Genomic DNA, 21,507 nt, shown 5'->3' with positions numbered 1-21,507 from the left:
TCTGCAAAATGCCTGAAAACAGCTATGTTCCCCTCCTTCAAAGGAAACTTCCACCCTGAAGACTGAGATCTCTTCATCCCCTAAAAACGAGCTCTCAGAGAAACCTTAGAAGACAGCGCATGCAACTGCCTGCCGTTTTCCCTCAGCAACCACTGCTGAGGAAATTCTGCAACAGAAGACAGTTCCTTGTTCAGGTTAACCCTGCATTATTGCTTGTAGGGACAGGGACACCAAAAGCCCTCAAAAACAACAACAAAAATGATTTCAGGGCTTCTCTGACTACCCAGAAACAAACTACCTAAATGAAACTTGGTCCCCCCAAGCCACCTTCCCCCCCCAACCCCGATCCTGCTCCATTCTTCATTCTCTTTTGCCAGGAAGCCTGGATTTTGTGAGCAGACTACACTCCCCTTCTTGGCAAAGGCCTGAGTGGGGTAGCACACAGCTGGAAGGGACAGCCCAGCCACACTGGGTATCTGTCGGACCTTGCATGTGTCGATGGCCTCTAGGGCTCAGCAGAGGGTGGGAAAGGTCTCATCACCGCACTGCCCTGCACAAGGCCACCAAAGGCTCCCACCCGCATCCCCCAAGGCAGATGCCACAGCCTGCTGCGCAGCTGGGGGCTTTGCTTGCTGCTCTTGCTCTGTGCATCCCCACGTTCCTGCTTTTATGTTTCCTCCTGCTTCAGCAAGTGCAAAGCTCCAGAGACAACCTGTCAATCTCCATCACATCTGACTGCCTCAGATGGTCTATTTATACCAGACTAGCAAATGTGGAGATCTTGGAGTTCAAGGTAACAGGGGTTATTTCTGCTCCGAGTAGCTCCTTTCTCAGGGGAGGAAGACTTGGAGGCACGCAAGAGGAACAGCTTCACATCAGGGGCTAGCACCAATACCTTCATGGCTGAGGGCACAATAGCCACCACTAGCCACAGCCCAGTCCCCAAAGTCCAAGCCATAGCAGCCAGGCCCCAGAAGGTTGATATCTATCATAAGACACCTCATCCCAGAAGGCTGATGTCTATCATAAGGCACCTCATCCCAGGCCCCTCTGTATCCTGCCACAGGAGAGGGGAGATCAGCATGTACCTTTGGGTTTCTAACCCATGCTCTCTCCAAGCCAGCAAGGCCACAGCTTCAAGCTTGCTCACGCCAAGTTTCTCCGCTGAGCACTGCCTGGATTGGGTGCAAGCATCCGACTGCACACTGTCACGTGAATGCCATAGCAAGAGCTCAAGCTTTCACTGAATCACTCCTGTGCTTTTACATCTACAATACAATCTGCTCCCTGACAGCCAGTGTATCGGATCCAGGATAAAGCCTGCCTTAACAAGTTGGCCCATTACTATCATTTAGAAAGATCTAAAGAATAAGAAGGCCTGGACACCAGATTTTGCATCCCATGGCCGCACAGCTTTTTGATCCGGCCCAAGGGCCTGAAAGCCACATCTACCATATCACCAAGGCGCAGCTTCAGTCAGCACTTCTCAGCCAGCTGTCTTTGCAGTTCAGTCCTTGCTCCAGTCAATGAGGCATTTTCTATAAGCCACAGCGGGGTGGTGGGGCTGCTGCCCCTTTCTTAGGATGCTTGCAGCCCCTCAGGGGCCAGGCAGCTCACCTGCATCACACCTCCACTTCATTTCTCCAGACATCACTGGCTTGTTACCCTTTTTCCAGTAGATTTCAGCCTGTCCATTGGGTCCCTGAGCACAGGGAAGGAAATAAACTACAACTACAATACAAGTATGTCTTCATGAAGGGAGGAGAGATAGCTTTCTCAATGCTTTGCTATCTCCTCTAATGCAGAAAGGTCTCATCTGCTTCTGTAATGACATGATCTTCCTGAGGATGGCTCTCCTGAGCTCCACTGAGCTTCAAGCGACTCTTGGAACTCCCATTGCTCCAAATACTCTGATCCAGCACCCCTGGCCTAGCACTGTTAGCACAGCAACCCCACACACTGCAAGCCACCAGCTCACACCTACAATGCCTCTGAGTCACCACAGGAAACACCACAAAAACCCTTTCAAACAATAAACCAGACCAATCTTTGCCCAGAGACGCATCCTGTTTGATGCTATGCCGCAGAGACATGCTTAAGGAGCCTCCCCGCAAACACCGGATCCAGAGACCCAGCCTAGGCACAGCAACTGGAAGAAAGGAAGCACAACCAAGTCTTGCTGCCCAAGCACATGAGGCACAAAATGCATTTAAGATGAGCTAAAGCCCAAAGATACCCTTCATTAATCAGCAGTAAAAAGAAAAAGAGCCCTCGTTGCCTCTGCCTCCACTGCTGGCTCAGACAGCTCCCCGCCCAATAGTCTGGGTCTGGCCCCTGAGCCATGCGGGCTTCCGCTTCACAGAAAACCCACAGCTCCATTTTGTGATCATCTCTTTATAGATCCAACCAACATCAGCTCAAGACTCTGCCAGCCTGGTCTGTGACATTCAGGGGATTGAGCCATCTCCTTGCCTTGCCCTGGCAGATACACACATCCCTCATCTGTTCTAGTGGCCATCCTTCCCCTGGGACTCGCCTTTCAGTGGCAGCTGAAGGGAGACAAACACAACATGAAACTCGGCCCAAATGTTCTCCCAAAAGATCAGTTCTGCTCGATGTTTCCCTGTAGAAGCTATTTCAAACCCTTTGCCCACCTGAGCCTCCAAAGGGCGGGTAAGGAGCCAGCTACAGCGAGCATCCCTTTCCTCACCAGCATGCTCCATTGCATTTCAAATATATTCTCCTCCCAAAAGCCATGTTTCCCTGCACCAAATGGAAAATCCACTAGTATTTAAAGCCATGGGAGCACAACAAAATTCCACGTGCTCCAGAGAAAGGAACAGCCCTGGCTCAAGACAAGCACGGGCCACACCACACAGAGCCAAGACAGCACAGCAGCGAGGAGCAAACACATGAAGAATTTGCAGGGATATGGAATGACATTTGCTGGCACTGTCAAGTATCTGCTCTCTGCCCCCCAGCCTCTTCCCAGTAGAAAGAGAGAGAAAGAAGCAAGCACCTGCCCACTGCCACATGTTTTGGCCACGTCCTTTCGAGCTCCTGAGCAGAAGGAGCAGCCTTTGCACAGCAGAGGCAGAGGAAGGACCAGGGATGATGTGGGCACACCAACGCGTGCTCGAGTGCTGGCACTGCACTGATGTGTCCAGACTTTTTAAGAAACCTGCACGTTGCATATTAAAGCAAGACCTGAAGATCCCAGAGCAGCTGCTTCAACACAGAGCCTGTCTCCTCTGTTAGCCAGACATACCTCAGTTAAAAAAAAAAAAAATCTGGACCCCAGTCCCTTTTCAAGTCTTAAGCTTTCCAGACTAGCAGCACAACCCCAAAGGCTAAATTTATACCAGTAAATTCACCAGCATCAGGACATCGCCTAGGGTCTGTCCTTCTGGTTGTAGACATGGTCCCTGGCACTTTCCAAGTACAGTTTGGGAGTCAGCACACACCAAGGGTTGTTCCCACAGCAAACTTTGGACAGGTAAGAGCCAAGCCATATCCACACAAATCAGTCTCTTGCTCATTTCAACAAGGCTTTTCAATCATACCTATCCACTAAATCCTGCAGCCCTGGTACCCAAAATCCAGAGCAACAAAGACTGAACAATTCAAGCATCACAGAAATTGTGCAAGACTCATCCCTCAGTGCCCCAAATAGTTCTCTGAATCCCCCTGGGCACCTGTGCCAGGTGGGAAGCTTTCCAGAAGGCTGCTCCCCCAAGACACAAACTACTTCAAGCTCCTGCAGGCAGAGCAAGCCCAGGAGACAAGTTTACGTGCCATACTTTGGCATACATGACCTCTAACCTAGGATGACACAGCAGCAAAGGAAGATGAGTATTGATGAACCTTTGCTCAGGTGAAACAGAACAGCTAAAACAAGGGCCTCAGCTGACACCAATGGACACTGCTCTCTGACAAACAAAACAACCCCATTCATAGCGCTCAAGAGCTGTTCCAGTGCTTGTTTCTGGGTGGAAACCGAGCTATCGGTGCAGGCTGGCTCCCAGGAGCCCGAGCAAGCAGAGCCAAAAGCAGCACTTCTGTCAGGGCTCTCCAACTCTCCCGGCCCTCCAGGAAGATGCACTTTTCTGTGCATCCCCATCACTTCCCCTGTAAGCACCCACCATTTGCGAGACTGATCTTTGTCCTGGCTCCATCTTGCTGCTTTTTACATCCATGGGATGCTCTCACCCAGCCCACATAGCTCTGGCCCACCCCAAGTCCAAGTCCCAGCCTACGTGCAGGGAAGGGCAGGGGGCTGAATTAACAAATGTCAGAAGCCCAAGGTTCAAACCCCAGCATCACTTTTTTTGACTTGATGAGGAAGGCAGCGAGGATGCTTGATGTGATGTGATCGCTCCCTGCCATCCCAAGCTCCCCAGCCACCTGCCCCATCCCCAGCTGAGCAAGCACAGCCGCCCCAGGGTGCCTGCAGCCCTGTGCATGCGGCCGCAGACGGATGGCTCCCTGGCCAGCACATCAGCCCTCCCGCGCTGACTCTCTGCACGAGCTATCTGTCAGGGGCAGGGGTCATTCCCCGGCACAGGAACAGGGCTGAGCTCTTCCCAGCTCCCCGGGCACAGGGCTCAGACCCACGCGTGTGTGATGCGGAGGCAAGGTTGGCCAGGACTGCCAAGTGGGACATGTAGCTTTGCATCTCGAGTCCCCAAGGTGCTGGTGCAACTGTGCTGCTCAGGTGGTGACATGCCAGGGGACAGGTCCCCAAACGCACCCCCTTCTCCCTCAGCAGGGTTCAGTGCTCTGTTTCCCCACCCAGAGCATTCAGACGGGGAAGTATTCACCTGCTCCAGGGTCACTCTTTGCTTCTGTGGCCATAAATCCCTAAGAAAATCCATCCTAAAGATGCAACCCCAGTTGCAACCCCATTGCCTGGGTTGAAAACCTGCCCCAAGTGTCCTGCTGTCTCCTCCTCACCTCGTGTACGCCTTTAACAGCTTGCTGGATTACCCATTGCATCTAAAACAACAAAGCTACAAAAGAAGAGGGCAAACGCAATATTCTGCAGCAATTAGGGCTAAACAGGGGAAAGGGGAGCAGGGAATGAATGGACAATGGCGAGGGCAGGGACATGGCAGCCTGGGCACGAACTGTCCTCGGAAAGAAGGCCGGGTCCGAGCCAGGGAGCAGCGAGCTGTATGTAAGGAAAGGCAGGGAGATGAAAAGGGTTACTTAAACAAGCACTGGGCAGTCCCCACAGGGCCTCCCCTTCTGCTCGGCTTAGTCACAGGGTGTCCAGGGAAGTGCGGTTCCCCTGCTTTGCCCCCTCACCCAGTCCTTTCGGGTGGTGGGGGGACACTGGCAAGCTGTGGTGGGGTACACTCAGAAAGGAAGGAATCCATTTATCTCTCTGGTAATTACTGCCACACATGGACTGGCACAATTACACTCCGCTAATTGGTTATTACAGGCAAGCCAGACTGATTGGGCAGAACGACTGGGCTTTAACCCCTTCGTTGCCCCCAGGGCCAGACAGACACCAAGGCAGCCTTCCTTCCAAAACACTGCTGTACCCTCCAGTAACCTTGCTGGCTCCTACACCAAGGACCAACAAACGTGACCCCCTGCACCCAGACCCAGGTATCTTTGCTCTGAAGACTTCCTTTCAGCTGGGGATCCCAAGGAGACAGACAGAAGGGGAAGGAGTGAGGCTGCACCTCAAAATATCCAAACTCCCCAGCTGATTGCATCTGCTCTGGGTTTCCAGCAGACACACTACATACTCCCCAGGGTGCCGAGGGACTACAGACTCGGATCCTGTTTGTTTTTAGGAGGAGATGCAGATTCCTTGTGCTCTTCGACTTCGTGCCCTCAAGCCCAGCAGGGTTAGTGCCAACAAGAGGAGAATCCACCCCCAAGTCTCTCTTGGTCTCTGAACGCAGTTTCTCCAACTAGATTTACAACATAATGCTTCTCTTCCTCATTCAAAGCACTGAAAACAGAGGCTTTACTCTAGTAATAAACATATATATGTATCCACAGTAATATACACTATGCCAAGAAGCACAGACAAAGCCCTTCTAGAACTCCAGACAGGGTAGGGCTTCTGCCAGTCGGGCGCGGAGGCAGCCTGGGCTCCGCACACCACAGCCACCACCTCTGACATCCCTCACAGGTAACGGGCCATCCAAGACCTGGCTCCAAAATGTCTCATTCGGGATCCAACAATATTTCTGGAGAAAGCTCAGAAGAGGCAGGCCAAGGCAAGAGCAGTTTCTGCCAGAATCGTGTCAAAGGCTCTCTGTTACAGAGATGCAACAAGAAAGCAAACAGGAGCGCTGCAGAAAACTCACAGAGTGGCTGGGCTCATCTGCAGCAAGAGCTGTGCTCAGCAGCCACCAACACAAAGGGCAGAGCAGGCATTAGCATCCCAGCACACCAGAGCCACTGCTGCTTGGCTGCTCCAGACTCACACCTATGTGATGCTCCTCCACAAGAGAGGGCACAGAGAAACCAACTCCAGACAGCTCATGTCACCCAGACGGAGCCTTACACACTGTTTCTCGCAGGGCGCAGCAATGCACCGCCACACCACGGTGTGCCTCCCCGTCCTGACACATTCAGTTTTGCCCTCGCTTACAGCACTACCACTGTTTCCCAGAGATTTCTTCTCTGCCCTCACCGTCACACACACAGATGACCCTTGAGATAGCCCCTTCCTCTCCCTATCCCACAGGCAGCCCAGCGTCCCTCCCCAGGGAAGCAGCAGCTGCTTGGCAGGAGGACCTCACTCAGTGCAACCAAGGCACTTACGAGAAGACTGGAGTAGAACTAGGCATCACACAAGGCACATGGCAAAGACTTGCAGCTCAACTTCCGAACCACCCCAGCAAGCCACCACAACAGGAGCAAGGAGAGAAACCAAGCAGAATCACAGCAAGAGAGAAATCTGACTCCAACCCACCTTCTAGACTCCTCCTCTGGGCAAAAGAGGCCTTAGGAAGCCCACCTTGGGTTTTCAGCTGAAGTAGATCAAGAGGAGACTCGAAACACCTGTAATGAACATTCACCCACCCTTTCCCCTTCTGCTATCGCTGCAGTTATGTCTGCTACAACACTCAAGGTCTAGCCTAGGAGAAACCTCCTGCTCATCAGCTAATTAAATGGCTTTTACTGTTGCAAGGAGTAGGCCCAGCAATAAAAGTCTTCTCCTTGGAAGGTTACTGGAGTTACATGAAAGTTGCGGTAGGATTTGCTCCTGTTGTTTCAGTCACCTATGATTTCCCAGCTCCCTGACCTCAGTACAGAAATTTCTTTCTCGTGCAAAAGCCAGCTCCAGGCTCCGTGTCTCCAGGGGACCATCTCATCCGCTGTAAAGGCAGCGTCTCCCAGCTCCCAGCGCGTGCTTTCAGCCATGCGTGAGCTCGCCTTTGAAGAAGAGAAAGGCAGGCCAGCTCTGCACCCATGAAAGGTTGCTGATCCCTCCCGTAGACCTATTTGCCTCTGCAAAGTTCGGAATGAACCTTCAGAGCTGTCATCGGGAAGATCAGGCAGAATCTGCAACCGTGCTTAAAAAGGTCAGCTGGGAAAAGTCAGGACGGGAAGGATCCTTGCTTTATTGACAGACGCAGAGTGGAAGGGGCTAACCTGTGAGTACCTGCAAGCTGGTTTTGGCAGCACACGCTAGACTTCAACTCTGGGCTCTGTTGGCTGCAGCTGGTGACAAATCCTGTGTGGATCACTTCCAGACAACAGAGTCTGGGGACTAAGCGTGAAAGCGCGACTGGGGCTGAGCACCAGGCAGAGCTCTTGTGCAGCGTTCCTTCATCCTGAGGGATGAGAGCAGGCTGGGGGGATAGATGCCCTTCTGGCTCTCGTGACCCAGGTCAGCTTTTTAGACCTCTGAGACTACGACATCGTTTTCTCTCTGTCCTTCAGTTACATGCACACCTATTTGTCCAGGTTTCTGTAGGAAATGGAGCTGTCAGCACCCAGGCATTCACTGGCCGTTTCTCATGTGTAAAGTGAATCACCTCAGTGAAAAGCCAGGGAATCTTCCAAAGTTGATGGAATTTGACCCAAACTCCCTTCACCCTGGGAGCACTTCAGAGTCCAAATGTGTTGAGGTTTTGGAGTACTTATTAAAAAATAAATAAAGAGAATTTTAAAACCTTACAATGGTTCCTTGATGCCCCAGCTGGTTACAACCGGGGCTCTGCCCACACATAAATGTACCAGTGATGTCTTGCAGCTGTGCGTTGCCTCCCCATCTGTGTGGCACTACAGACACCCTGCTAGAACCGCACAGGGTCCCTGCGGGGAGCTGTGTGTCAGCGCTATCGGCAGGCACAAGCCTCAGTGGCTCTTCCAAAACGCTTTAAAGTTCCTGCCTAGCTCTCAGTCCTGCCTTTTGCCGAAGTCCACTTGCCCTTAGCCTGGCTCAGGGGAAGGATTTAAACCCACAGGCTCTTTGTGTGCCTCAGAGGCGATCTGAGCCCAGATTGCAGGAGGGTTTTGCCAGCCCCTTGCCATGCTCAGAGCTGGTACCAGCTCAGTGAGTCCTGGACACCAGCAAGTATGCCTCTAGGGCAGTGACGCCGTCCCACTCGGTGGGTAAAGGGAGGTGAGCTGTTTCACTTCGCTGCACGGTACCCAGGAGTCACGACAACGACCCAAGCGGCTTGACTAAAAACAAAGCTTTACCTGGAATTCAGTGAGGTGACAAAAGATGGCAACTTTGTGACTTTATAATGACACTACTTTGAACGCAGTGGGGTTAGAACGGGTATTGATTTGGCAAAACTTACAACAAGCTACAAAATATAGCAGATGATTGAAAAACTGACAACATTATCCTTATGTGCCTAGAAAGTCAGAGATAGAGAAAGAGAGGAAAATGAAAGGAAAAATAAGAAAAATCACCACCCTTGGATCCAGTGATGGCTTCTGCTGGTGATCGGGGTCTGCCGGTGGTGGGTGTGGACCAAGGAGCTTGATTTCAGGGTTGCACAAGCCTGGGTGCTCGGTAGTTTCCCACAAATCAAGCACACTTTGGCCAACATACCGTAAACATTGATACATTTCAAGCAACAGTTATTGGTACTTTTACAGTTACGCTTAATCACTGTCTTTTCCCATTGGTCCTTCCATGTCTTATCGCTGTTTAAAGTCACAGCATCCTCCCTTTTTACTGTGCATGTTTGCTGAATAAGGGTCTTTTCTTGGGATGGGGTCTCCAGCTCAGAGGATGTGATTTTTAGTGTTATAATGAGGGTAGTTCAACTAAGGATATATGAGTTCTCAGTTCTGCTGCCAAGTTTGCAGCATACACAAAGCATTCTGATTAACTGTCCTTCTCAAGGTCCAGTTGCTCCAGTATATCCTCGGTTAAAGATACCAAGTGTTTGTTCTTCTGACAGGGAGTGATTCAGCATCCTCAGCTGAGCAGGTCTGTAGCCATAAGATGTTCCTTATCTGGAACCCTGGCTGCTATTCAACAACCACTAATCAGCCCACTTGAATTGAGTCATTGGGCATTGGGAGGGGTCTTGGTGGTCTCACACATCATCACCACCATCCCTTCCCCCCCAAGACTGGCCGCAGCCTCGCACAAGCACTTAACTTCCTTGCCTGATTTAGGAGTTTGCTTAATTTCAGCATCTCTGTTTCTCAGGATGGATTTTTCAGAAAATCGTTCACTCTGATCTGGGGCTGCACAGGCAGCGGTGGGTGACAACGGCCCTGCTGTGCCCCACAGGCTGCCAGCACCCACCACGGGCAGCCACGCTCTGCGCAGCCGAGGGAAGGGAGTCAAAAAGGAGGGCAAAGCAACTTCACTGCAAGCCCAAGCCAGGGCCAGCAAATTCGTACCCGCTGCCTGCCACCTTGTCATCTCAGCATCCTCCCTGCCCGTTTGCACTCAGTCAACATCTCCTGGCCTTTTGGGGGCTATCGCTGCCCTCTCCGCACTCCCTCCAGCCCTCTGATCTGCCTGAGACAGCTGGGTTTCGATTCCCGGCCCCTGGTGCAAAGGTTACTTTGCATCTGACCGGATCAATCCCAGCGTTGTGAGACTGGTTTACCTGATATACAGGAATCAGACAAATAGCGTATGTGCTCATGATACTTAAACCTGATACTGATATGGATATATGACATATTTACCAAGAAAGCAGCAAGAGAAGTCACTGTTTTAAATTTTATGTGACTTGGAAATATGGAAAGGCAAGTAAACATATTCCTTTTGGTCAGAACGTTGTTATACACACACCGCAAAGAGCTCATATGCCGCAGAGGTAAACACATGGGGTCAGGTCAAAACACAAACCAGGTTCAAAGGGATCTGAAATTAATTAGACCATTATGGCATCTTCCCGGTGGAATTCTCTCCCTCTCTACATACACACACACACATATTTAATATATTAGACAAAATCCATATTTATCCATGGAGAGCTTCAGTTTTTGGAGAAACATCACTTTGTTAAAAGTATTATTCTCATGGAAAATTCTTGACCAGCTTTACATGCAACTTCTACCTGTTCTTTAACCTCTCAAAGGTTAATATCTTTTTGAGCTGATCCCCAGAACTCCTGTAGCATAAAGCATCGCAGCCCCCACCCATAAATACAGTATCCTCTTCCACACCCTGAACACTTTTCCTTCCCTCCATTGCAGGAGGAAAGCACAGACTCACAGAAAACAGGTCTGGAAGTGACCTGGCAAGTTCATCTCACCCACCTTCCTCCCCCAGATCAGACCAGAGACCTGCAGGGACAGAGATGCCACCGCCTTCCCCAGCCCATCTGCCCCATCACATCTCCACCACTTCTGTTAAATAACTTTCCCCAGTGTCTAAACCCAGCCTTCCCTCCTGAAATGGAGAGCGCAGCACAGTGCTATGAGGGTTTCTTTCCAAAACCTGCACCTGAATTCAGCTCTCAGAAAGGCTCCACTCAGCTGGTGTCCGTTGCTCCAGGAGCAGCATGCCCAGGAGGGTGGGCAAGCCCCATGGCTCTTGGCAATGGCCACAGTGGTGTCCCACCACCCCTACGTGCAGCTGCCCAACCCGCAGCCAAGCCCACGCTCCTGCCTGGCACAGCCGATTCACGTGGGGTTAGGCAAGACTTACAGAAGGGAGGGAAGGAGCTCGTCTCCTGGGAATAAGGCGCCTGCATGCCCGGCTGCATTTCCAACCTGCGTCCTGTCTCTTCCACGGACTCAACCATGAAGGGAGGTTTGGGATCAGCTCTCTCAGCTGCGCTGGGGTGCTGGAGAAAGAAAGAGAGGAGTGTTTACGTATTACAGAGCAGCATCCTCACAATCTGTCCTAAGTTACAAATTTACCTCCCAGACCTTGACCGGAGCTGGGGTTTCCTGTGTTTGCTTTCTGGGCTCCTGTCTCTCTGGAAAGCTGGAGATGTTGCAATGCTGGGGGGGGAGGGAGGCTGGCTGCCCAAGGCTGCCTGGGAACGGCCCTGCAATGCAAAGGAGCTGGTCCGCAGTGGGTCTGCTGAGAAAGTGTCTCCTGTGCTGAGAAAATGTCTCCTGGAAGCGGTTTCTTTTCTAACCCCAGCTCCTAAAGGAACCAAACCAAGCAAACAACTGCCATCCTGTCTGAGCATCTGCCTCACCTCTGCTTTCCTCTCTCTCTCTGCCAACTGGTCTTTTTTCTCTCATCCACAAGTCTACCCACTCGATCTGATAACAAACTTTGCCATCGAGAAGGTGGTAGTGTTTGCCACATCACCAATGGACTCCAGGCATAGCTGGCTTTTGCATCACCGAAGCTGTCTGAGGACCGTGGGGGCAGGTGACGAGGGAGCAATGTCCTGTACACATTCCTGGGCAGCATCACTAGCTCCTCGGAGGTCATCTGGACAGACCCTTGTCTCCAGAAGGCTTTCAGAAGACAACCGCCCTGTGCTGTGACCAGTTTGGCTTGTGCTGAAGCTAGGCAGGCTTTGTCCCTGAGCTTGCTTATCTCTGTTACACTCTCTAACTGTGCATTGGTGTCTGCCTGCATCTTCCCTCCGTGTTTGGATTTTGCCAGTCCTGATGGAGAAGAGCTACAAGCAAATAACATTCCTCTCCCCTGTCTGCACTGATAATCTGGGGATCTCATGTCCTCCGCGCTGCACTTCAGGCTATGTCAGCATCGCTGGGGTTGCAGAGGGCAGGATTGCTCTGACTTCGTTCCCCATCCCCTACGCTGTGTGCTGCCCGGCCCAGCACAACCCCACAAAGAATATTCCTCTGGCACATGAGTCAGAGCTGCTAGGGGGTTTTAACCGCCTCCCTCTCCTAGATTTCTCCACAGTTACAGCAACAAAACGTGCAGGTCCCAGAGTGCAGAGTGATCTCAAGACTTCTTCCAGAGCCATGCAGGAATTGCAGCCTCTGCATTGCTGTAATTCCCTCAGCTCAGCAGATGGAGCGTTGCTAAAGCCAAGGTGGACCACACAGCTCCTTTCACATCAGTGCCAACTGCTGGGACGTCTCCCACAGCAGAAACAGCAGCAGGGAGTCCAGGCAGGCAGAGCTAGCAAGGGTGATGAATTGCTGGTTTGATTTTGCTTGCGCTTTCAATAAATTATTAATCTGAAATTGCAACAAATTCCTCAAATTCAAGTTCTCATGGAGCTGAAACCCTGCAGGGTAGTCTGGATTGGAGCCAGGAGGTGAGCACAGAGGCATGGAAAGATAAGGTACCCTGTGGTATCAGCTCTGGGCCTCTTTAGGAGCCATAGAAATCCAGTGCACTCTGCCTGCTGTCTCTTCTTCCCGCAGGCATTGCCCCTCTTACATCCTTACACTGCTGTGGGTCAGATGGATCCAAAACGCCTCCTTTTTTTTTTTTTTTTTTTCTCTGCTTTTACCCAGGAAGGGCTGCCCAGCAGTCAGATCACCAGTCAGGGACTCCAGATCCTCTCGAAGCTGCCACTGACCTTTCAGATCCACTCAGGTTTGCCTCCCCAGTTCCCACAGACAGCAAGGTTTTCGTGCCCGGAGCTGCGGTGCTTGGATCCCTCTTCCTGTCCCTTTCTTAAACCTAAGATATCGCAGCAGCTGCTGGAGCATGGAGCCACTCCAGAAACAAAATCTCCAGTGTTAGGTGGCAGAGCTTTAATTACACGACAGGAGCCAGAAGAAAGGCTATGAAACACTGCACTTTCAAAACCTTAAACCTCCACTCGGAGCACATAGCGTGGCTGCCAGCAGAAGTAGCAGCACATGAATTCTGCAAGCACACAAAGGAGCCGAATCAATGTCCTGTTGATACAGCCCAGCAAAATAAGCTGATGATGGACAGGCCTGCAGGTTTTCATATGTGAGGGAAGGATTTACAGTGATACCAAAGGAATTATTGCAGCCGCACAGTGACAATACCCACCCGCTTCCTTATTATATTTTATTGATCTTGCCCTAAATATATGTGGCTGGAGGAAATGATGCATAAATTACTAACAAGTTAATTTCTTGCTCTGACACAGACTCACAACAGCCCTTTGAAGTGGAACCAGGAAAGACAATGTGTGAAAGGATAAAGGCAATGAGACAAGCTTGGATGTAATAATCCCATGTGAATGATTATTGCTGCAACTAATGTAATCTAATAATGAAGAATTTACGCCAGATGTCCCCCAGAATATGCCAGGCAGACTCACGATTCAGCAGTGGATCCATTTCTAAGGAAATCTTGTTAGGAGGAAAAAAAAATGCTGCTGTCTGTTCATCAAATGAGAGGCTGTAGACCTTTACAGTCGGAGTCACAAGAAAAGCATGCCTTGCAAAGCTTCCTGGGAGTGTGTTCATTAGGCCTGATTGCCAGTTTGTTTTCAGATGAAGTTTAAGATGTTGGGTTTGGCTATAAAGCTTCTAACAGTCTAAGAGCGGTCCATTTCGGAAGCTGTCCTTTACCCCAAGGCAGCTGCCACCAGGATTTCCCCTGTGTCTCCCTGGGGCAGAGAGGGAGCTGCTGGGAGGGCAGCCTCCAGGACAGGCAAATGAAGAGTGGAGAATCACCTTCCTCCATTTATTTTGAACTTGCATCCCTTCAGCTCCCACAAGGATATTCTAGACCAGAGCTCCATTCCCGTCCTAGGGCATGACGCACCCCATACATCCCCTTCCTTCTCACAAGCTGCAGCACATGGGGACATAGTAGGTAAAAGGGAAACAGGGAGCTCTGCACCAGAGGAGCATCATGGTGCTGCTGCTAAATGCGATAGGCTTCACCTTGGTTCATGCTGTTCCAAAGCCCGCTTTGCAGTAGGCAGGTTGAGCATAGGCCTGGCAGAGCACTGCTGGCCATCCAGGTCTTCATAAAGACCTGAACTAGACCAAAGTTTTTGCCCAAAGAGCAGACCAGAGTTGGGATGATTTGTTATTTCAGATCCAGCACCGAATGAACGCTCTTCCAGCCTGGGTATGAGGACGGCAGTACCAAAGGATACTGATTGCCACGGCGTGATAGGCAATCAGTCAAACCAGCGACCTGACATCAACACTCCCTCTCCATTCAAAAACCCACATGAGCTATGAGTGAAAACAGGCACAAACCACACTTTTCACTCTCCCAACTCGCCTCTGCTGCTTACTCATCACGTCCTTGAAGGTATTTCCTACAGCCATTCCAAACACCTATTCTGGTTATGCCTTGGGGTTTGAACTGCTGTTCATAATTCCTCCTTATTAACCACTGTTATTTAAGTAGCTCTGATGGGAAGAAGGGGGAAGGGAAGCTTTAGCAAGATCCAGATCTGCTAAAACACAAACCACTAGATTCAATGTGAATGATTCGTTTAAGCCCCATTAACTTAATTGGGACTTCACATCTTGTTCATTCGTTGTTTTTGCAGAAGGCTCGGAGATCTCCACAGTGAACCAGTGTGACTCCAGTACTGAGTCGCAGGGACTGCACGAACATGGTCCATGTCAAAACCGCAGCCGCGGCGCTTCTCCCGTGATCCTCCTGTGTCAGCTCGTTTGAGAGCGTAGGCTGCTTGTCTATGTTGAAATCTGGTTCGCGGGGGCTCTTTGATCTGAGCCTGTGCGCTGCTGTTTTGTTCTAACAGGCACACTGCCGCTCTGAAGGACTTTGCAAACAATAATACAAACATAGCTGCACTTGGGACTTGCAAACCCTGACTTTAGCCAGTTTGTACGTCAGATGTCACCATGCCTAGAAACGACTTACAAACAGGACCAAAGATCAGGCCTAATTTTAGTAAGCCTCCGGGCTCTGCATCCCCTGACTGTGCTTGCTTTGATGAAACATGATCATAGGATGAAAGAAAGCAAAAACCCAGCTGGCACCTGCTGGGAGGGCAGGGAGAGAGAATCTGGCAGACAGGAGGTTCCTACAGAGATTGCCAACACTACTACACGTCTGTTTTGCTTTCTGGGCAGCGTGGTGAATCCAAAGGTGATAAACATTTGGCTTGGCTGGCCAGACAAGGTGTGCCCACATCGGCTACTGCAGTCTCCCTCCTCGCTTCCTAGCATCTCTGTACCTCTCAAGGCAGCTCCTTCTGCTGTGCTTCAAGTCTCCAGCCCCTGAGCTTCAGAAAGGATCCAGGCTCTGCTGGAGTGAAACACATATGGGGGAATAGCTGCTCCCTTACGAAGAGCAGGCTGGCCGGCTGGGCTGCTCTGTACCAGACATCTGGACAACTGATTTCAAATTCCAGTTTGCTGCACAACGTAAGGATTGTTGTTAGGGGACATCTTTCAACCTCAGGAAACTTTGAGGTATCTGTAGTATTTTAGGACAACAGCTTTATTTACAGTTCAGTGCCATGAAAAGACAAATGTTTAACTAAACTGGGAGTGACTTTTGTTCTCCAAATACTTTCAGTGAGGAAGAGTGAAAAAAACTTGCTGTTGTCTGAGCATCAGCAGAGGTTAATAAAGATTCTTGACTGCCCTTCCTCTTGCTCTGAAGTCCTGCAGAAAGGACTACAGCCCAGTTGTGTTCTTTAACCAAAGAGCATTTAGAGTGTTCTCTTTTCTCTGGTCCTGACACGATTTCTTTCTATAAATATCGAAAGGTTTTACTGCGCCGTCTAACACGCAGGTGAGCTGGCCCAATACATTTATCAGCCGACCACCAGTCAGTGACTCATTGCCCCTGCAGCAGCAACCAGCAAGTCACATCCTCTGATGGAGGACAGGCCAGCAAGTCAAACCGCTGGGCTGTAATCACCCTTGGCAGCTTTCAAAACCCATTCATTACCCCCAGTCCCTCTCCAGAGAAGCCTACAGCACCTCTTTGGAGGGGTGGACTGCGCTCCCAGGCACAAGGACCTGCACCCTGGGCTCACCAGCTGGGTTTTATGGAGGCGATCTGGCCTGCTGGGCCCCTTCTGGGAGGGAAGGGGCTGCTGATAGCATTACGGTGTCTGCACTCTATCACGGGGACCGGTGCTTGCCTGCACCAGAAACAACACGCTAGGCAAACACGCAGACCTTCGTGGAAGCTACAGCAATTAGGTTAATTAAGAGCTGGGGCAATCCCATATGTTTTCTGATCTGTTGTTGTTTAAGTCCCCTATTGCACCTGTTCCCACAGCATCCAAACACCCTGAAGGCTTAGATTTTCCTGCTCGAGACACGGGAACAGAAGGACGGCTGGCTCAGATCAGAGCAGAGGCCTGTTTGGCCTCATATCCAGCAGCAGATAGAGAGGGCATGAGGATAAGAACAGGACATGCTGTCGTTCCCCTGGTACAGGTCGCCTGCTCTGCCTGGGAAGGTTCCAAAGCTCTTGTCTAAGGAGTTCAGCATCATTCTGTCATCATCCCTGGAGCTATTTAAAAGACATGTAAAGGTGGTGCTTAGGGACATGACTTAGTGGGACTTGGCAGTGTTAGGTTTACGGTTGGACTCGATGATCTTACAGGTCTTTTCCAACCTAAATGATTCTATGTTTCTGTTTTAGACACAAGGTAGAGGCACGAACATCCCAGACTTAGCCATCAGCAGTGCTGGGAAATTCAACCATGTGCTCACTCTTCCAGGCAACAATCTCAGCATTAGAATCGCTAATAGCCCCAGCTTGGGATGTCTGAAATAGCCAAATCAACCCCACTGTCCGGGACCTGTGCACCCAGATCCCTGGGGCTGCTTGGAGCATCCCTGCAGACGTGGGGTGCCACGGCACTGGGAGCCACCCCGGTTCCTCTGAGAGCTCCTGCTTTCTGCACAGGGTGCACAGCACCAACTTCCACCTGCAGTATTGCTCACAGCCTGCAGTATTGCTCACCACCTTTGGAGGAGGTGACTTCTCGGGGCTCCTCAAATCCTATTTCATAGGATCCTCTGACAAGTCTTTTCCTCAGGTGCAAGCTCAGGGAGAAACCTGCTCTTCAGAGTTAACTTTGCTCATTGCAAAGTCCACTGGAGCCCATGTTCCCAAAACTCCTGCAAGACAGATGGTTCATCCTTGCAAAGTGCATTTCTCTGAGGCAGAATCAGCTTCTGGAGCTACACTTCAACGCTGACGGGAAAGCAACCATCTCCAGTTGCCCTGTTCATGCTGGAACACTAATAAAGTTCTTTAAAAGTCCACGGAGTCTGCATCACCAATTTCTGTCACCCAAAGGCTGAACTGGAAGACTTGCTCCCGCTTAGCAGACAGGGAAGGACGTTGCGAAGGGTTATTCACAATTTAATGGGCCGAGAACCACATTTGTGTGCAAGGAAACAGGAAGAAAATCGACAAACCAAAAGCACTGACTGACCCATTGTGCGTGTGGGCACGTGTTATTAGCTTTGTCTGGCAGCACTTGAAACACTTTTGTCAGCACCTAAAGGAACCGCTTCTGAATTTAATGCAGCCAAACTGAATGAATTGTAGTCTGGAGAAAAGGGTGATCTGTGTCTGACTTCTTTTCAGCACTTACATGATTTCAATCAGCCAGATGCTTGTTTGTAAGTAATTACAGTTACTTTACTAGAAACTTGTTATATCCAGTATGTTTTTAAAATCTGGATTTTAAACTCAATGTTAGGAAAGGCATGGCTTTTCTAACATCTTGAGTGCTCTCCTCCTGGCACATCAGCTGGGATTTTATACCACTGAGTAGAAGCTAAACCCTTTACTCTGGCAGGGCAAATTAAACAGGGCACTGAATATTCCTGAAGAAAGAGCTAACAGAGGGACAAGAAAATGAACCAGGTCGATCTGTACTGACCTCAGCAGTAATATCCACTGCTCCAGTCCAAAAGAGCAGAGTGACAAATGCATTCCGGTGAATGGCTGGCCTCTCTTCAGTGCAAATTAACCACCAGCCTGAGCAAACTCTGCATGTCTGAGTAGTGCGTGCAAAAGGCACTGCGGCTTTACCAATCACCCACACGATGCAAACGGCCACTGCTGCCTCCGAGGGCACATGGCGAGGTTCTCTCACCTCTACCCCAAGCCCTGAACCCACCAAAAAAAGTCAGGGAGAATCATAGAATGGTTTGGGTTGGAAGGGACCTTAAAGATCATCTGGTTCCAAGCCCGCTGCTGTGAGCAGGGACATCTTCCACCAGACCAGGTTGCTCAGAGCTCCATCCAACCTGGCCTTGAACACTGCCAGGGAGGGGGAAGCCACAGCTTCTCTGGGCAACCTGTGCCAGTGTTTCACCACCCTATGGTGAAGAATTTCTTCCTAATATCTAATCTAAATCTGCCCTCTTCTCGTTTAAAGCCATTCCCCCTTGTCCTATCACTACACACCTTTGTGAAGAGAAGAGCACAAGTGGCAGGCGAGAAGGGTCTTGCAAAACAGAGATGGAGCTGTTCTTCCCTCCAGGAAAGGAGGAAGAGGAGTGGAGAAGGTGGGCTGTCTCCCTGATCCCTCCTACATGACTCCATGATGACTACTTCACCAGTGTCAAGTGCTTCAGCCAAATCCTCTGCCTTTAGTTGCAAGAGGTTACAGACACAGGTGAGTGTTTCTCCACAAGTGCTTCTGACAGAGTAGAAAATCCTCCGCTACATCTGGTTACTTGCATGGGTTTTGTTGGTCAAAAATGACTTGCTGTAAAAGCAAAGATCTCCGTTCTGTGACAAAGGCTCAGCAGCTCCTAACTCACCTGCAGAGCTTTCCTCTGCTGCCTTCGAAGGCCACCCAGATCAGACTCCAGCCTGGGAGCAGCCCCGTGCCACAGACAGCAATCCCCTGCTCTCCACCCATGGACCAACCTGGGGTCCCTAGTACCAACCGAGGCAAGCGAGGAGGGGCAAATACAGTGAGGACTGGAGAGGGCCCTTTCTTTCTATCTTAGGACAGGGCTTTCTAGGACGACCCCCGCTGTCTTTCTGCTCAAACTGTATCATTTCCCCATGAGATATCTTGGTTGCTCATGTGAAGCCAGCATTTCACCATGTCTGATTTTTACGTTATCTGGATTGTTTGCGCTGACACGAGGTAAGGTGAGGCGGGGACATCGCTGTTTCTTGCAGCATGGGCTGCGCTATATTTTCCTCTCGGTTTAGGCCAAGCCAGGCTTGATTTCCCAAGATCCCAAAATGAATACATCCTGCCTGATTGCAGCCCCTCCTTTCCCAGAAATCATCCTGTGGAATAAAGCCCTGAACAAAGTGTTTCCTGTCTCCCCTTTAACCCTTTTCCTTCCACCCAAGCGCTCCATGACCCAAGGCCTACTCCAGAAGGCATGGCTTCAGTGCAACTCCCTCCTCCTGCCCACTCAGAGGCTGTCAAAAGCCCAAAATGACAGCAGTGGAGTGCCAGAAGCAAGCAAGTCACCTGCAATTTCACACCTGCCATTGCTGCTTTCGTAGCAGCTGGCGAGGCGAGAAGTTGATGAAGGTCCCATTCGGCCCAGGCTGAAAATCAAAGCAACTGTTGGGCTTTTCAGGGAACGTCCTTCCCCGAAGTGCAAAGGCAGGTAGAAAACCTGCTGGCAGCTGCCCGGGGGCATCTGCTGCCTTGCTGAGGAGGCATTTGTGCTTTTTGCATGCTGTCCTGTTCTTGGCAGCAGTTTTCCTGAGCTGGAAAAAGCATTGGCCATCATCAGCTGCGGAAACACTTTCTGGGCTGTGGATTTCTTTCTCACCACTGGAGCCACAGCTGAACTGTGTTGGTCTAGGCAAGATGCAGTAGTGTCAGGTAAGTAGTGATAACCACCCAGCAGGTTTTGACTCCGCCAGCCAAACCTGATGTGCAATTTTGCTTGTTTCACCCTAAACGCGTGCATGAGAGAGGCATAAACTGGGCTCGGGAGCTTCGTAGCACAACGGTGCAAATGCTACAACAGGCTGGGCTCTGACGCCTGCTTTTCTGCCCTCCACCCAGCTTCTACTGCCCACTACCAACAGGAGGATGGCCTGCCTGCCCACGGGCAAGCCCATGCATATTTCTCATTTGATGTGAGTTACGGCTCCCAGGGAGCAGCGATCTTGTGGACCCTTCTGTCCCTGACCAAGAGCTCACCACGGCAACTTGCTCCTCTAGGTCTACAGGCTGAAGAGCCCTCAACCAACCACACATTAGCAGCATGCTCAAGCCAAGAGGAAGGAGCCAGCCCTCTGCAAGAACCAGACGAATCCAAACAGGAGCAAGACTTAGGACAGAAACCAGACTCACAGAGGCTTGAGTATGCTGCATCGCACAGACGTTGTACAGTGCAGCCTGGCCTCCTGGCCCTAATATCCTCTGACAGGTCCCAGCGCAGGAGCTGAGCAGGTTAGTGATTTGATCACACCACCAGCTCCGGCGGGAGCTGCTGCTTCGAAGCCCCTGCTGCCAGCCCTCAGCAAAGCACACAAGGAGCTGCAAAGATGTGCAGTCTCCAGAGCTGTGGCAGTGACTTACCTCCATGAGTGAAGAACTGCTGGCCAAACACTGGGTCCAGTCCAACCCTTGAAAATTGGAGCTCTGGAAGGCAACTTCAGCCAGGCCCTGGTAAATGACTGCTTGTTTGATGGCTAATTGCTTATGAAAACAGAAGAGAAGGCACAAACACAATCTGGGCAGGGCTTATACCGTCCATATCACCAGGGGCCAGAGACACCTACCCCAAACCACTACCTGTCTGTTTGAGACTTTAAGTGAAATTTTGTTTCTAAGTCCCTTTCTGGCAGACTGCAGATGTAGAAAGCTAAAGCCACCCGGGTAGCTCGGTTCATCAGGAATGTGTTAAGTCATGCCACAAAAGCCATCCCCTTGCCAAGCAGCAAACACGCAGAACTGTGAAAGGACACGCGTGCCTCCCAGTTAATGTCACCTTCACAGCTTCCATAGGTCACGGCACAAGCAGACATCCGCTCCGAAATAAGATGCCAGGCAAAACACGTATCCCATTCTGAAAATTGCCACAGGCCCAGGGAGAACTGAGGAATATAAGGGAATGGAACAACAGGAAATAAGGAAAGTCCCTCCAGCAAAGACCCTGCGGCCCTTCGGTAGTCGCACAGCACTGCACCACGCAGAGCAGTGATACAATGGAGTTACTAAACCACTGCCTGGCAGCAAGCATTCCCATGGCCGTTCTTGCCAGCACGGGAACTCTACAGCT

General features: G+C 50.7%; 1 protein-coding gene across 2 annotated transcripts in view; it reads right to left on the bottom strand.

Annotated features, from left to right (window-relative positions):
* RXRG (retinoid X receptor gamma) overlaps positions 1-11,284 on the bottom strand; it is a 43,008-nt gene extending 31,724 nt beyond the window's left edge. Inside the window, exon 1 of one of the 2 annotated variants that reach the window (XM_075422475.1) lies at positions 11,108-11,284. In XM_075422475.1, coding sequence (XP_075278590.1) covers positions 11,108-11,204 — 97 coding nt within the window. In that variant the 5' untranslated portion in view covers positions 11,205-11,284. Of the gene's footprint in view, positions 1-10,903; positions 10,922-11,107 lie in introns of those variants that run through there. The other variant, XM_075422476.1, reaches the window with a different exon arrangement.
* Positions 11,285-21,507: the final 10,223 nt, after the last annotated feature.

Source organism: Opisthocomus hoazin, chromosome 6 (genome assembly GCF_030867145.1).
Source record: "Opisthocomus hoazin isolate bOpiHoa1 chromosome 6, bOpiHoa1.hap1, whole genome shotgun sequence".
Classification (NCBI taxonomy): domain Eukaryota; kingdom Metazoa; phylum Chordata; class Aves; order Opisthocomiformes; family Opisthocomidae; genus Opisthocomus; species Opisthocomus hoazin.
The sequence above is the reverse complement of the archived record's forward strand: the minus strand, read 5'-3'. Positions and strand labels throughout refer to the sequence as shown.